Below are 14,706 nucleotides of genomic sequence, written 5' to 3' on the forward strand. Positions count from 1 at the left end.
GGAAGACCCAACAGTGAGTTACCATGAGGCGTGATGGCGGGGCTCTCTGAGCCAACATATCCCCATCAGACGTGCTGAGCCAACATATCCCCATCAGGCGTGCCGAGCCAGACCCACTGACCTGCTCCCAGGCCCTGGGAAAGGCCTTGGCAGAAGGTCAGGGGCAGGTTTTACCTCTCCTGAGTCCCTTTCTTCCTATCTACTGTCATTGTTGACTAGGAACTATCTGACACAGTCGAGAGTGTAGCTGACTTTCCTATAGCCACCCACCAAAGGAAAATAATGCCCCTAAACACCGGATGCCCCTCAAGTACCCTCTACAAATCTACCTGACCTGTTTTTGTATGGAGGCTTTTCGACCTACCCCTTCTCAGGGAGGTAGTTAGCTAGCATGCATTGAGCACTTACTATATATAAGCACAGCACGTTAAAGGCACCATCTTATTGTAGTACTCAAAATATGAGGCATCAATATTATTGCCTATGTTACAAATGATAAAACCAAGGTTCAGAGAGGTTATGTAACTTGCCCAGGGTCATACAGCTGGTAAGTGGCGGGGTCTAGATTTGAACCCAGGTCTAGCTCATTAAATAAGCTCAATGTTTTGTGCCGTGGTAGGCCACAGATCCCTTGCTTTCCAAAGCATGATGGCCCTCTGCTTGTAGTGAACATAACTTCTTTGAGCTTTAAAAGGGAGACTCTAGTCACTGATTCCAGATTTGCAAAGCATACTTTAGAGGGACAAAGACCTGGGTTCGAGTCCAGGCTCTGGAACCTATAGGCTGTGTGTCTTTGTCCCAAGCTGCTTCTTCACTTCTGAACTTGGAATGGAGCCCTTATCATTGGGTTGCTGTGACAATTAAATAATAGACATGTAAATAGTTAGAACGGTGCTTGGCGCATCGTGAGTGCTCAATAAGTAACAGCAACTAATACCATGGCTTTGATGTTAAGCCCTTCACATAGGTCATTTGATCCTCACAACAAGACCATGAGTAGGTGCTGTTATGATCCCCATTTTACAGATGGCGAAATTGAGGCTCAGAGAGATGAAATCACTTGTCTGAGGCTGCACAGGTAATAAGGAGGTGAGAGCAGGCAGGGAATCCAGGAAGAACACCCCAGCTCCATGCTCCCCTTGCAGTCCTCACCTTGCTGGTGGCAGTGCAGGTAGACAATCTCCTCCAGGCGGATGGTCATGGCATAGTCCCAGTAGACGCTGGAAGGGGAGAGAAGGTTGAGCTTTCAGGATGCCTGTCCGCCTCATCATGGGGAAGAGCCCAGGAGGCCAGAAGACCACAACCATGGACCCCTCTACCCTGCTCACCAGGACCCACCTATCTGCAACTTCTGTATCAGTCTTCCCAAACTCTATCTCCCCTTTTTCTGGTCCCAGCACCCCGATACTTGGAGGACTCTCCCTTGGTTACCCAAAGTCCATGTGGTTGAGGCTGACCCCACATATCCTCCAGTCCAGGACACTAGGAATGGTCACCTAACCAAGTCCTGGCTGATCCACACATTCCACTGTTTTGGCCACAGTGATTGGATGCAAGCAGAACCAATGTGATTCGATTATTGGATTTTTGTTAGTAGTACTGGAAAAGAGAAGCTCCTTTCTGCTAGGAGAGTAGTGGTAAGAATGACACATGTCTGGAGATGTAGGAGGCCATGACAAGGAAAAGCCTGCCTGAGAATGGGGTTAACAGTCAGGGTAACAGAGCCAAGAGATGAAAAGAGTTCAGGTTTTCATCATTCGAGTCCCTGGATCCAGCCATTCCTGAAGCCACTGCCACAGGATTTTTCATTCATGTGAACAAATGCTAAAGGCAGCTTGGTTCTCTGTCACCAATATCTAAGAGCCTTAACCAACTCAATCCTAACTCCATGCTACCATGTGTCCATGGGTGTGAGTTAAAATAGCCACTCAAAAGCCTTGACTTCACAGGTACTGTCAGTGTGACTTGAACGGTTCTATGACCCTCAGTTTCCTCCTCTGTAAAATGAAGATGATAATGCCCACTGCATAGTGTTATAGAGGATTAAATAAAATCATATATTTGAAGGGCTCATATTTGAAGCCTTATACACAAAAAACTACTTGGTTAATGATCTCTGTGATTATTTACTTAAAATCTTCCATTTCCGGCTCAAAGCCTACCATTGTCTTGAAACAGATTGCTTTTCCGTTCGGAACACAATGGGAGGTGGCGGCCACAGGAACTCAGGCTTGGTGCCAGCCATGGGAATGCAATGCGCAGGTCTCCTTCGGGAGACCTTGCTGTGGGGGGCAGAACTGACCAACAGCTTCAGAGGCTACCCCTCTGGATGCACTGCCACATTTGTGCCAAGGCCATGCTTCTTCTCAGCCAGAACCAAGCATGCTTGGGTACCAGTATAGGCCTGTTCCTGTGGGACAGGGGGCTGCCTGGGGTCAATGTTAGCCTGGGGATTCCCAACTGATATAGCCAAACATTCTTAGAACTGAACTGTGTCTCAGACTCTTCCTGCCCTATCTTCTGTCCTTTCCCTTCCTCCCTCACAGGGGTCAGACCAGCTTTATGGTTTGAGGGATCTCCCTACCTCCCTCTGCTCCTCACATTCAGCCTTCACAGGTGCTTCTCCAATTTAGTCTCTCCTGCACATCTTAGTGCTCTCTGCTTCTTGGAGGACCCAAACTAACACAGACTTCAAAGTTAGACAAGGTTTAAATCCCACTTCTGCCACCTACATTGAACGAGTCCCTCCCCGTCTTGGGCCTTGGTTTCCCCAGCTGTGAAATGAGGGAATTTGGAAGTTCTCTCAAGGCCCTTTCTGTACCAGTCTGTACCAGAATCAGCCTCATCAGGATCATAGAATGGCCTTGGAAGATGGTCAGGCACACAAGTGGTTTTAGAGTAGTAGCCTCTGCCGAGCCCCTCGCATGCTGAGTCTCGGCCAGGAGACCCTTCCCTGGGCTCCCGTATGGTGCCCATCACGCTGTCTGTTTTCTCTTCTGTATCTCTGAGGGGTGCCGAATGCCTGGAGAGGGACTTGGTTTTGTTCCCTTCTATAAGGTGCTCGGAGAATATTCAGAGTGAGTGGTGAATGCAAGGCCCTGGGATGCCTAGTAAACAAAGCAACTTTCCAACTATGATCAACACGAGCAAGGAGGAGCTCTGTGGACAGTTCCTTTGGATCTGCATAAATTAACACCAACAGTCTCCATGATTGACAGGTCTTTCCAGGTGCCAGGCTCCCTGCTGAGGGCTTCACATGCATTTTCACATTGACTCCTCCTCACATGCCAGTTTGGAGATTCCATTAGCACATCCCCATTTTTATAGACGAACAAACTGAGGCTCAGGGAGGTAAAGTTGATTGTCCAAGGTCATTTAACTAGGAAGGAGTAAGAGATAAGTTTCTGTTTCTGTTTTATGTGTTAACAGCTTTCTAGAGTAGAACTGCTGTGTCATATGTTAAAGGTATGTTATAATAAACTTCCAAATGGGTCTGCAATGTGGTTGCATCATCAGCAGTGTATGAGGGCTCCCGCTGTTCCTCATGGCAGGGCTGAGGTGTGAGCCAGGTCCACCCTGACTCCAGAGCCCAAATACCTACCTCTTTGGTGCTATTTCCTCTTCAATATCAGAAAACTCTGATGGGGAGTTATGATCCTGGTTGTACCAGAGGGAAGGCTGGCTGGGAAAAGAGGTCTTAAACCTCCTCAGACAAGGGCTACTCCCCTATCTCTGCTGTCCCTTGATCCCCAAAGAGATCCTGGAACTCTTGGGTGCCCCTTTTCCCACACATTAATGACCACATTTCTGACCCCTGGCTGTTTCTCTTCCCTGAAAGGGCAACAAGAACAGATGGGGGTTCAGAGTCCAGGCCTAGGGAAGTCCCCAGTCCCATTGGCAGTGACCTTGAAAGTACAAATTCATCTGGAACTAAATATGGAAGTACTTACAATGTACTTGGTTTCAAATGGAGGAAAAGATGATACAGACATATGGAATCCCCAGTGATTTGAGCCGGAATGGGACAGGGCTTGGCAATCATTTGGTCTAATGCCTCTACCAAAACATTAGCATCAAAAGTTTCCTGCCCACACAATCCTGGGCTTAAGTCCACCCAACATACGGGTCCACAGGCTTTGACATTTGACAAAAGACAATCAGTGTTTGACAGCTCCTGAAAACCCTTTGGGAACCCTCCAGTTCTGGGAAAATCTTATCCAGCTCCCTCATTTGATAGAAAGGGGAAACTGAGGTCCAGAGAAGGGGAGTGATATACCCCAGGTCAACCAGTGAGGTGAACGCTGAGCAAAAACTTGGTCCTATAAAATATATTTATCCATTTACTTGCTTATTTGTTGTCTCCCCCAGCATAGTGTAAACACAATATAAACTCTGAGAAGATAAAGATTTTTCCTCTCCTTTAATGTATCTGCTACCTCTCTGATATCTGGGCACATAATGGGTGCTCAGTTAATATTTAATGAATGAATCGCTGCTTTATTTCACGAAGATTATCTGAGAACCTAATATGTGCTACAATCTATGGCAGGAGCCGGGAAGAAGACATGAGCGAGACAGAGTCTTTGCCTCCATGGAACTAAGGTCTGGAGGGCGAGATAGTTAGTACACAAGAAGCACAGATTAAGTATGTAACTACGGTTTTATAAATGCTGTGAAGGATTTTCAGGGCTTTCTGTGTGATCCAAATGCATCTGGGCAGTCAGCAAAGGCCCAATTCTAAGGCTTAAGATGCATAAGCTGATAAGGTCCCTTGACCAGTGACTTTGTATTTCCCTTTGTTCTTCCTGAAGATGTCCCTAATTGTGCTGGAACACAAAGTACTGCAGCAGGGGATGCCCAGCCCCATGTTTTTTTGGTGTGTGAATACAAAGCCTTCTCTAGGTCCTCTAAATTCCAGTATATCCGAGGTGAGACACAGTCCTGAACTAGAAGCCTACCAACCAACACTTTCTGCCTCCCTTTTATATTAATTGATGGGAAAGGGGCCAGCCAGCATACAGGGGACTATTTGTGGGCTCGAGACCGTTAAAATTTCTCTCTCCAGGTGATGTTTTGGCCAGGGCTCTGCCTAACTCCACACCCTAAGGTTCTTCTAGGCACTTTCCAGATCCTCTCAAGTCTCTGAGTTACCTCTGAGGCCAGAGCCACAGGGAAGCTGAGCACAGTGTCCGTTAACAGCCAGAGGGGACAGCAGACAGGGGTAGGAGAACAGAGACAAGACACAAATTTCCCTGTGCTGAGGGGAGGAAAGGGACCCGGCACCCTACCTCTTCTCATAGTCCAGGTCTCCCACAGACCCGTTCATCAGCTGGTTGGGCGTCCACTTCAAGGTCATGACGTCAGCTGTCTGGTGAAGGGATAGGTACCCTGGCACAGCCTCCATGTCATCCCTCTGCAGAGAGAGAAGGACTCAGGCCTGGTCGTAGTGACAGTTATAGTGGATGGGGGCCCTGGCTCATCTGAATCAAGGGCATATAACCAGACAAGAGGCTGGGCCATTCCCGTCAAGGCCATGGCCATTTGAAAGACCCTGAACATTCTTCCAGGAAGTCATGCTGCTAAGCAAAGCCATTTGCAGCCAACCACCCAGGATGAGTTCTATAGGTCCACCTGTGAAAGCTGTCCAGGCCCAACACTTTCACATTCACACTTCCCTTCTGAGGTGCAGGGGCTCTGCTGTGAGGGTGGGGCCAGGGGTTTCTTTAGAACCATGAAGGGGCTCTGGCCTTCTCAATATCACCCTTTCCAAAAGAGAATGCCATCTTTTGGCCAGTATTAAGGAAGAAAGAGATGGCAGCTGAACTTATCCCAAGGACACGACTCAGAAGCTCCTCCCCAAATATCCCTCACTATACTCCTCACCCAGCAGCCTGAACCTCTGCCTTCCCAACTGGCCTGCGTAGCTTCTCATCTGCTGTTTTAACCCAAGTTGGGAGTGGTGGAGGGCAGTGTCTCCAAGCTTTACCCATAGAGGAGGCAGATCCTCCACCACATTCATCTCAACAATACACGGAGACAGACAACTAACATTTACTGAGCACCTACAGTGTACCAAGTATGGCTCACTGTTACACAAATTGTCTCAACTGAACCAACCAGGCCTGCAGCCCTATGAGGGAATCCAGTTGCAGTTGTTCATCAATTCTAAGATGGACATTTGTTTTCCGCATTTGAACGTGCCTGTACATTGTAAGGGATGCGTCTTACAATCAGCAGCATCTCACCATTGTGACATAGTTGCCATTGGCTGATCTCATGCAAACTCGGTCACAGCTGTTCATATTGTTATTTCAATTAAGTTCTGTGTGTGGTTGATACTTCGCATTCAGAGCACAGGTGCTATTTTAAAAGTTTCTAAAAAGATCAGACTGTGATTCAGCTTCGAATCAAAAAGTTAATGTATATGTGGAAAGGCTGGGAACACAGAGAGCCATGAGGTGCCAATGTGATATTCACCAAAGCAGAGATGCCCACAACTGCTGATTTTCTTGCAAATCAACAGCCAAGTGCAATGCTTGCAAGAAATACTGCATCTCCCATGCTCTGGAACAGAGGCCAGCCAACTTTTTCTGTAAAGGGTCAGACAGGAAATACTTCTGGCATTGTGAGCCATACAGGCTCAGTTGTAACCACTCAACACTGCCGCTGTAGCATGAAAGTAACCAATATGTAAACTAATGGGCATGGCTGAGTTCCAATAAAACTTTACTTATAAAAATAGGTGGAGGGCTGCATTTGGACCATAGGCTATAGTTTGCTGATCCTTTTCTTTTGATGGAACAGAAAATTACATTGGATGGAAAAATAAGGACATTGATGACTCTAAGTCAAAAAGTGCTACAGAAGATCGGACCCTGAAATGTGAAGACATTTTAGGACTACCTCGGCTAACATATTGCAACTGTATTTTCTCTTTTGTGTACTTATAAGAGGAATATATGACTTAAAAAAGCTAACTATATTCAAATAAGTCTCAAAAAGCTCTTTCAAAAAGTGTAAAATTTTCAAGTAGTGAGAAAACTGCATATAATTTAATAGCATTTTTAATTTCCCGATGGTTATGTTAAAAAAAAAATGGTGCATCTTAAATTCAGGGCTTCTTAGGTCTGAGGAAATAGGTTCTTGTATCCATGGTGATGTAGATAATGAGGCTCAGAAGGAGAAGTGGCCAAAACTGTGACCACAGAGCTGGAGTGACTGACAGCTCTCCCTCTGCTTCCTACCAGATGAGCCCAAACACCATGCTGATCCAAATGGTCCTGGAAAGGAAACAGCAAAGGAGATGTTCCATGAGGGGAGGGGCTTCACATACCTTGCTCGCCATCCATACCTGGGGCCTGGTCCAGTGCTGGAGCATCAAGGGTGACTGGTAAGTGGCACAGACTGGTACCACCTGGCCTGAATTCGAATCATAACTCTGACCCTTATCCTGCTTTATGGGCCTCAGTGTTATCATTTATGATAACAGTGCCTGCTGCAAATGGTGGTTGTGAGGTTTAAATGAGTTGAGAAAATTAAAAGCACGTGTACCTGACACATAAGAAATGCTTAATATATATTAACATGAAGATGTTTATCTTTTTATCCTAAGCATCTAGCACATAGCAAGTTCAGTATAAATATTTGCAGAATGAGCAATAACAAGAGAGAATGGATGGATGGATGGCTGGGTGGACAGGTAGATGGACAGATGGACTGGAAAATAACTGGACAAATGAGTGGATGAGAAGATGGAAGGATGATTGGATGGATGGATGGATGGATGGATGGATGGATGGATGGATGGATGTATAGATATAAATATAAGCAGATAGATGAAGAAATGGTGGATGGATGTACGAATAGAGGGATGGATGGATATAGAGATTGAAAGAGTTGATGGGCTGGCTAGAGATATTGATGGATGGATAAAGAGAAAAAATACTGGCATATGAATGAATGGATGAATAGAAGGAAATATTAGCATATGAATGAATGGACAGAGGCGAGGAAATACTGGAAGATGAATGAACAGATGGGTGAGTAGGTGGATGGATAGATGAATGGATGAGCAACCTGCAGCCAGAGGGAACTCCTCTTCTGTGACCTGGATACAGAATGTAAGTGAAAATTCTTGGTCCAAAATGAACTCACTGGCTGAACGAGAACATTGTTCTTGCCATAGAGCAGGGTAGCCCGAGAGTTCTGGTGCAGGGACTCCACATAGTCACGGGCGGAGAGGGATGGCCGGTCATCCATACTTCCGCTTGAATGCCTCTTCTGGATCTGGCAGTTGAGGAGAGGAGGAGGACAAGGCCCAGAGTGACCTTCAATGCCCCACTCCATTCCCCACCCTCATGCCAAGTCCAGAACTCGGCCTAACTGCCCCAAAGAGCCCCGCAGTCCACCTCACTCACACAGAGGGCTGGACGCTTGGTGGGCGAGTCCTGCCGTAGGTGTGAGCTGTGGATGCGGTGCCTCTGGACCAGCTCATCTGCCGATGGGTCAGTCCAGAAGTGATCTGCAGTCTTCATCTTGGTGTACTCTAAAGCACAGGGCCCCACTGCAGAGCAGATGGTGGCTGGCACTCCACAGCTCCTGAAAGTCCACCCTCCCGTCTACCACCAAATTGGCCACGGATTTCACTGCCCCTCCCCTCCTGCCAGCTGGGATGTCCCAGGGCCCTGCTAGGGAGAAGCTAAAACAAGACCCTGGGGGCAAGAGATAGAAAATTGCTAAGTTTTGAAGGGGGGCACTGGAGGGAGGTGAAAGGCTCTTATGAGGTATCCCAAAAGCCAAGGCCAGAGATTCAGATGAAATTCAGATCACTGGACCACTTACCCAACAAAGATGCAAGGATGGGTCCATCCACAGGATCCATCAGGAGAGCTTCCTTCTCATAGTATTTACTAGCAAGGGAGGAAAGGATACACAGGTTTAAATGGTGACCAGCAGAGGGCGCACAAGCCACTATGGCCTGGTGGTTAAGAGCGGACGAGTGTTCCATCCCTGTCTTGTTACCCAGTTACATCTGTGAGGCTCAGCTGCCCCGTTTGTAAAATGAGGATTATAATAATATATCTCAAAGGGATGTCGGGAGGACTTTTGAGAGAGACAATAGATGCTAGGCGCTAAGCACCGTGCTTTTCATGAAACTGCTTAATACATGGGGTGATAAAAGCCTTAATGACGTGACGGGAGTAATCATCAAAAGGCTCCTAAGGCCTGGCTGGTTCTATCCACTTCTGCTGCATCTTCCATTTCAAACAGGAAGTCACTTAGAAGCACATATGATATCTATCGTTCTAATATTACTGAGGCGATAAAATGTTTTTTAGCTGTGATTGTCCCAAAAGGCTGTATTAACAGCCCTTCCTGTCCAGATAACTACTATGAACAATGCTGGCCTGACATACTCAAACAAAACAAAGAAAGAAACCCTGGCTTATGACTCTTCAAAATAACATGTGATGCCATAAATACTATAGTGTTTGTGCTGAGTGTTTTTGGTTTTTATTTGTGAGTTGTGGTATAGTAGTTTCTAATCCTTTGCAAACCTCACACAGTCTAGAGACCAACAGAATTTCTGATGTGAACAAGACCTTGTTCTGACTTCCTGAAGGATATCAGGCCCAGAGAGGGTAAGTAACTTGCTGGAGGCCACAGAGCAGGTAGATGCAGGCATGGGCTACATTCAGCTGGCTCAGTTCTTCCCATCCTAGAGCCAGGGGTGAAGGACACAGGATCTCAAGTCAGAGAGACTGAGTGGGAGCCAAGCTCAGCCATTCCTTCCCTAGCTGTGTGCTCCTGGGCACATGACTACTCTCTCTGAGCTTCGGAAAAGGACAGAACTCATCTGCCCGGGCAGTTGGGAGAATTAAACATTGACCCGCATCTATAGCAACAGCACAGACTCTGACAGCAGGAAGGTCCCGCTAAGTGGCAGCAACATCATTATAATTCTAGCCTCAAAGAAATCTATCAACCAGAATATTAGCTGAGGCAAGACTGGCCTCAACATCAAGTCTGCACATTGTGGTGTCAGATCTAAAGAGAATCCTTCAAGACACTTTCCACTCCACCATTCCATTTCCTCTCCAAAAATCAGCAGTTATATGACCATAAACCTTGGAAATGCTTAAAAATAGCAGGGGGGTTGAAATCAAAATATGACTCTAAAGAGTACCCATGGGAGTTTCTCTGAGGTGATGGGTTTCTTTGGAACAGTTCTGCATCCTGAGTGTGGTGGGGGTTACACAAAAATACATATGTGTTAACGTTTCATAGGACTATATAGCAAAAAAAAAAAAAATGAGTATATGTAAAAACTGGTGAAATCCAAATAAAGCTTGCAGTTTAGCTAACAGTATTGTACCAATGGCAACCTCTTGTTTTGAAACTTATATTCTCGTTACGTAGGATGTTATTTTAAGGAGCGGCAAGAACTCTCGGTACTAATGTTGCAGCTTCTGTGTGGATCTAAAATTTAAAATAAAAAGTTTAATGAAGGAACAGCCAGTTGGCATCACTGCTCTAATAACTGCTAATTCCTTTTGGCCAACTTATTTAGCAGGGAAACACAAGGACATACATGAAAGGCAGTAACTTCACAGGTCCTGGACCCATAACAGGGCAGGAGGCAGAGATATATTACAACTGACAGGAGGGTAAGAGATGAACTGGAGCCCCAGAGCCTGGGTTTCTTTCAGTTCCTCTCCTGCCTTAAGACCTTGGCATCTGCTGTTCCCTCTGCTGACAACACTCTTCCCCACCCCCTTCCCCTGGTTCAGGACTACACGCCCTTCAACTTGAAGCTGAACTGTCACCTCTTCCAGAACACTTTCTCCGACCACCTGGAAGAGATGAAATTCCTGTCTTGGAACACTCATGACATATTATCACCATTACTATTTGCCTGTTTTCGCTTCTAAAATGTGAGCTTCATGAGGGGAAGGTCCATGCTCTACTTGCTTACGTATTCTTCTAGCAAATAGAATAAAAGATAAAAAAAAAAAAAAGATGATAATACCAACTGTGCGTAAAGATGTGGTTAAACATGTACTTTCAAACACTTAAAAGATGAAGAGGTTCTCAGACATTTCTCTCTCTCTCTCTCTGGCTGGGAAGGTGTGCTGGCCATGACGAGTTTCATATTATAAATTGTTCAGTGGCTCCACACTGTTTGTGACATAACATCGGAGCTCTTTAACATGACAGGTAAGACCAATGTACCCTCAACATCTGGGTTAGTGCCTGGCATGTAGTAGATGTTTATTAAATGCTTATTGGATGGATGAATGAATGAATGAACGTCTGCCAAGAAGACTCATACCAGAAATCATAATTCTAAACAAGGAAAGAAAATGTGGGAAGTATCACGAGGCACTCCCAAAATGCTGCGTATCTGCCAACTCTCTTTCTCGCCTCTTCTCCAGAGTGGCAGCGATCCATCCCATTTACCAAAAGAGACAAGAGGCACAGAGAAGCTAAGTGATTTCCCTACAGCCACACAGTTAGCAAGGAGACTGCGGGCTTCATTCACTAGAGAAGGAAGGTCGCCAAGACCTCAAGATCCTTACGCCCTACTCCAAATACAAAGTCCCCATGAAACACCTGAATCATCCCAAGGCTCTAACCTAAGCTAGTTCATATTCAAATATCTAGAAGACCTTTATTTAATCACTTTAAAATCAAGTACACATCAAGGGGGAAAACAGAGTGGCTATGTGCAAGAGAATGCAATTCCCATGGCTACCAGCAGGCGAAGGCATAGAGCACTCGGGGGTCTGGTCTTTCCCTGCTCACCTACTGTTTTCCACAAGGTAATGTACAATTTTGTCCAGGACCTTCTCGAACAACGCCGTGCGAATCCACAGGTGTTTGATGGCAAGTGGGGACAGGTTAGGCAGCTTTGGCAGCTTCCGCACATTCTCTTGGAGGCCCTGGATCTGGTTTCGCCTTCGAGGATCAGTGAAGGAGAAGAAAACACATTCACAAAAGAGAAAATCCCACAGGACCAATATACAAATGGGAAAAAGTTCAAGCTCTCTAGGAAACAAAGAAGTGGCAACTATAACAAGAAACCGCAGGGCTCCAGGCAAATGGGTAAAGAGTTGAAAAAATCTAACGATACCCAGCGAGCGTGAAGATGTGGCACAGCAAACACTTTCATATACTGTTGATGAGAAAGGCAGAATCTCATACTGATATTTTTCTCTTTTAGTTTCTCCCTCCCCTCCCACTTTCTATCACTGTCTCTATCTCTCTCTGCTGGAAAGAAGTGCTGGCCAAGAAGAGTCTCCGGTTACAGATCCTTCAGAGGATCCCCGCTATCCTTGAGGAGCAAGCTTTTTAATATGACAGGCAGGGCGCTCTACAACCTTTGTCCTATTCATCTCTCTACTCATGCCCTGATCACTCCCCTTTCTGACCCCATAGTCCAGGCAGATGGAGAGGCCGCTCTCTCTCACCTGAAGATGTTCCAAAAGTTGCTGCTTCTTCCTGCTTTCCCTCCCTCTGCCATTCCCAAATGGAGCCCTTCTCACCCTTTAGGTCTCAGTGAGGGCATCCCCTCCTGCAGGAAGCCCTCGTGGACCAGCCAGAGCTGGTGCCCCTCCTCAGGCACTGCAGCGTGACTTCCTGCTAACTTTTCTGTCTTCCCCTCCAGACTGACCTTGAGGGCATAGACTGAGATTCAATTATTATTTTTTAGATAAAATACTTCCTAAGGGTCTACCACATGGCGAGCACGGGTCCTCCTTACGTCTGTGTTTCCAAGGTCCAGGATAGTGCCTGGCATATAGGAGGGGCTCAGTATATTTGTTCATATCAAATCAGTGACCGCATGAATGAATGAATGGCTCTCCCTTACCACAGGGCATGGACATCTCTAATTCCTTCATTAACAAGTCACCATATTATGGAAGGCTTGTGGAAATCCCTCCCTTTAAGAAGTTATCAGCATCACCTGGGAATTTAGCAGATGGATTGGAAGGCACCTGAAGACTAGGTGGCTGAGAAGTCAGCTACCAAATGGGGCTTGGCAATGTCAAGTGCAGAGCCCTGCCCATCATACGGTTCTGGCCAACAGCCCTGGGCAGGTAGGGCCTGAAGGGCAAAGGGAAGAACATTTCACATCCAGTGACGTGCCGTGACCACCCAAGGGAGATGGCAAACTCATGGCATGCATGTCTCTCTGCCTTCCATTACCAGTAATACACATGACTAATCAATCCACACACTCTTTCCCAAGAAGCCTAACCATAGCTCCAGAATTTTTCATGACAGTCCTCTGGGCTGCCACTAGCATCAGCTGGAGGTCAAACCTATTTGCCATCCCTGACCAGGCCCCAGATGAGGGGTTTAGCTATGCGGTCGGGATGCTGGGAGTGGCCCCGGTGGGAGGCGCTCATGTCCACACACTCAGGCCCTGAGCCTCCCCATCACACAGGTCATTGGCCACCAAGAGAAATGAGTGAAGTCAACTCTGCCCATGGGACAGAGACTATATGGGTCTATTAAACTTTGGTCTTCCTGCATTTAGGGCTGGTCTTGGCTCACAGGAGGCACTGATCCACGTGACACAGTTTTGTGTGCGTTTACCGGGTACTAGGCTCTCCCAGACACCAGAGACATGATGGGGCATAACACAGATGTAACTGCCTGTCCTCATGGAGTTCAGAGTCAAGAATAAGAGAGAGACGATGATCAAGTAGCAATAAACAAACAAATAAATGAATATCACAGATGGCAATAACATATAGGGAGAAAATAAACAGGATGTTATGAAAGAGAAATGAGGTGAGGGTTGACATTTACACTTAGCTAGGGGAAGGCCTGAATGATGACAAGGAACCAACAATGGAAGATGAGTGGTGTGAACCAGGAGCGGGTATAGCATGTGCAAAGGCCCTGGGGTGGAAATCAGTCGGGTGGGTCTGTGGAGCAGAAAGGAGAGTGGAGAGAGTTCTGGAAGGCTTAGGCTCTTGCTGAGCCCAGGGAGAGGCATGGACTGTCCTCTGGGGGACTACCCCAGCCCTACCCAGTTCTCTGTACTTACGCGCCCTCGATCAGCTGCTCCAGGTCCTGGACCTTGCGGCTCAGCTCCTCGGCTGGCGGGAAGCTCTTGCCCACCTTCATGAAGAGAGCTGCGATCTTGTTGCTACGCAGGAAGCCAGCCGCCCTCCGCCGCAGCCCATGCAGGACGCAGGCCTCCACAGCCGCTGCAGGGATGCAACAGTCAGCAGGCCCCGCCCTGACCATGGTCCCTGGAACCCAGCCCAGCTAGAGCTTCAGTCATGCAGAGACACCATAGAGGGCCGGGGGTCCTCGGAATCACAAATCTGTGACAGAGTCATAGAGAAAAGTATGTATGCCTCTCCACCTTATATCCCCTCAAAAGGGAGTGAGAGTGCTTTGTGGCTGACCCATGCTCGCCGCCCAAGAACAGACTGTCTCAGTTCACATCCTCTCCCAGCCCCTGCCCAGCTGTGCAATTTGGACAATCACTTCCCCTCCCTGAGCCTCAGTTTCCTCATCTGCAAAATGGGGACAGTATGAACATTAAACTCATAAAATTGCTGTTAAGATGGAAAAGATTCATGGAAAGCAGTTAGCACAAAGCCAGGTACACAGTGAATGCTTGACAAATGATGCCTCGTCCTCCTGTCAATGGGGGAGAGGACTGGACCTCAAGACTGCTGAGCT

At 47.0% G+C, this 14,706-nt stretch overlaps 1 protein-coding gene across 1 annotated transcript in view; it reads right to left on the reverse strand.

The window, feature by feature from the left end:
* SGSM1 (small G protein signaling modulator 1) overlaps positions 1 to 14,706 on the reverse strand; it is an 80,488-nt gene that overhangs the window by 36,852 nt on the left and 28,930 nt on the right. Inside the window, exons 4-10 of the mRNA XM_016124219.2 lie at positions 14,060 to 14,222; positions 11,806 to 11,958; positions 8,842 to 8,909; positions 8,418 to 8,563; positions 8,155 to 8,286; positions 5,289 to 5,413; positions 1,153 to 1,220 (exon numbers count right to left, since the gene is read on the reverse strand). Of these exons, the coding sequence (XP_015979705.2) occupies positions 1,153 to 1,220; positions 5,289 to 5,413; positions 8,155 to 8,286; positions 8,418 to 8,563; positions 8,842 to 8,909; positions 11,806 to 11,958; positions 14,060 to 14,222 (855 nt within the window). The remainder of the gene's footprint in view (positions 1 to 1,152; positions 1,221 to 5,288; positions 5,414 to 8,154; positions 8,287 to 8,417; positions 8,564 to 8,841; positions 8,910 to 11,805; positions 11,959 to 14,059; positions 14,223 to 14,706) is intronic.

This window comes from Rousettus aegyptiacus, unplaced genomic scaffold (assembly GCF_014176215.1).
Source record: "Rousettus aegyptiacus isolate mRouAeg1 unplaced genomic scaffold, mRouAeg1.p scaffold_m13_p_5, whole genome shotgun sequence".
Lineage (NCBI taxonomy): Eukaryota > Metazoa > Chordata > Mammalia > Chiroptera > Pteropodidae > Rousettus > Rousettus aegyptiacus.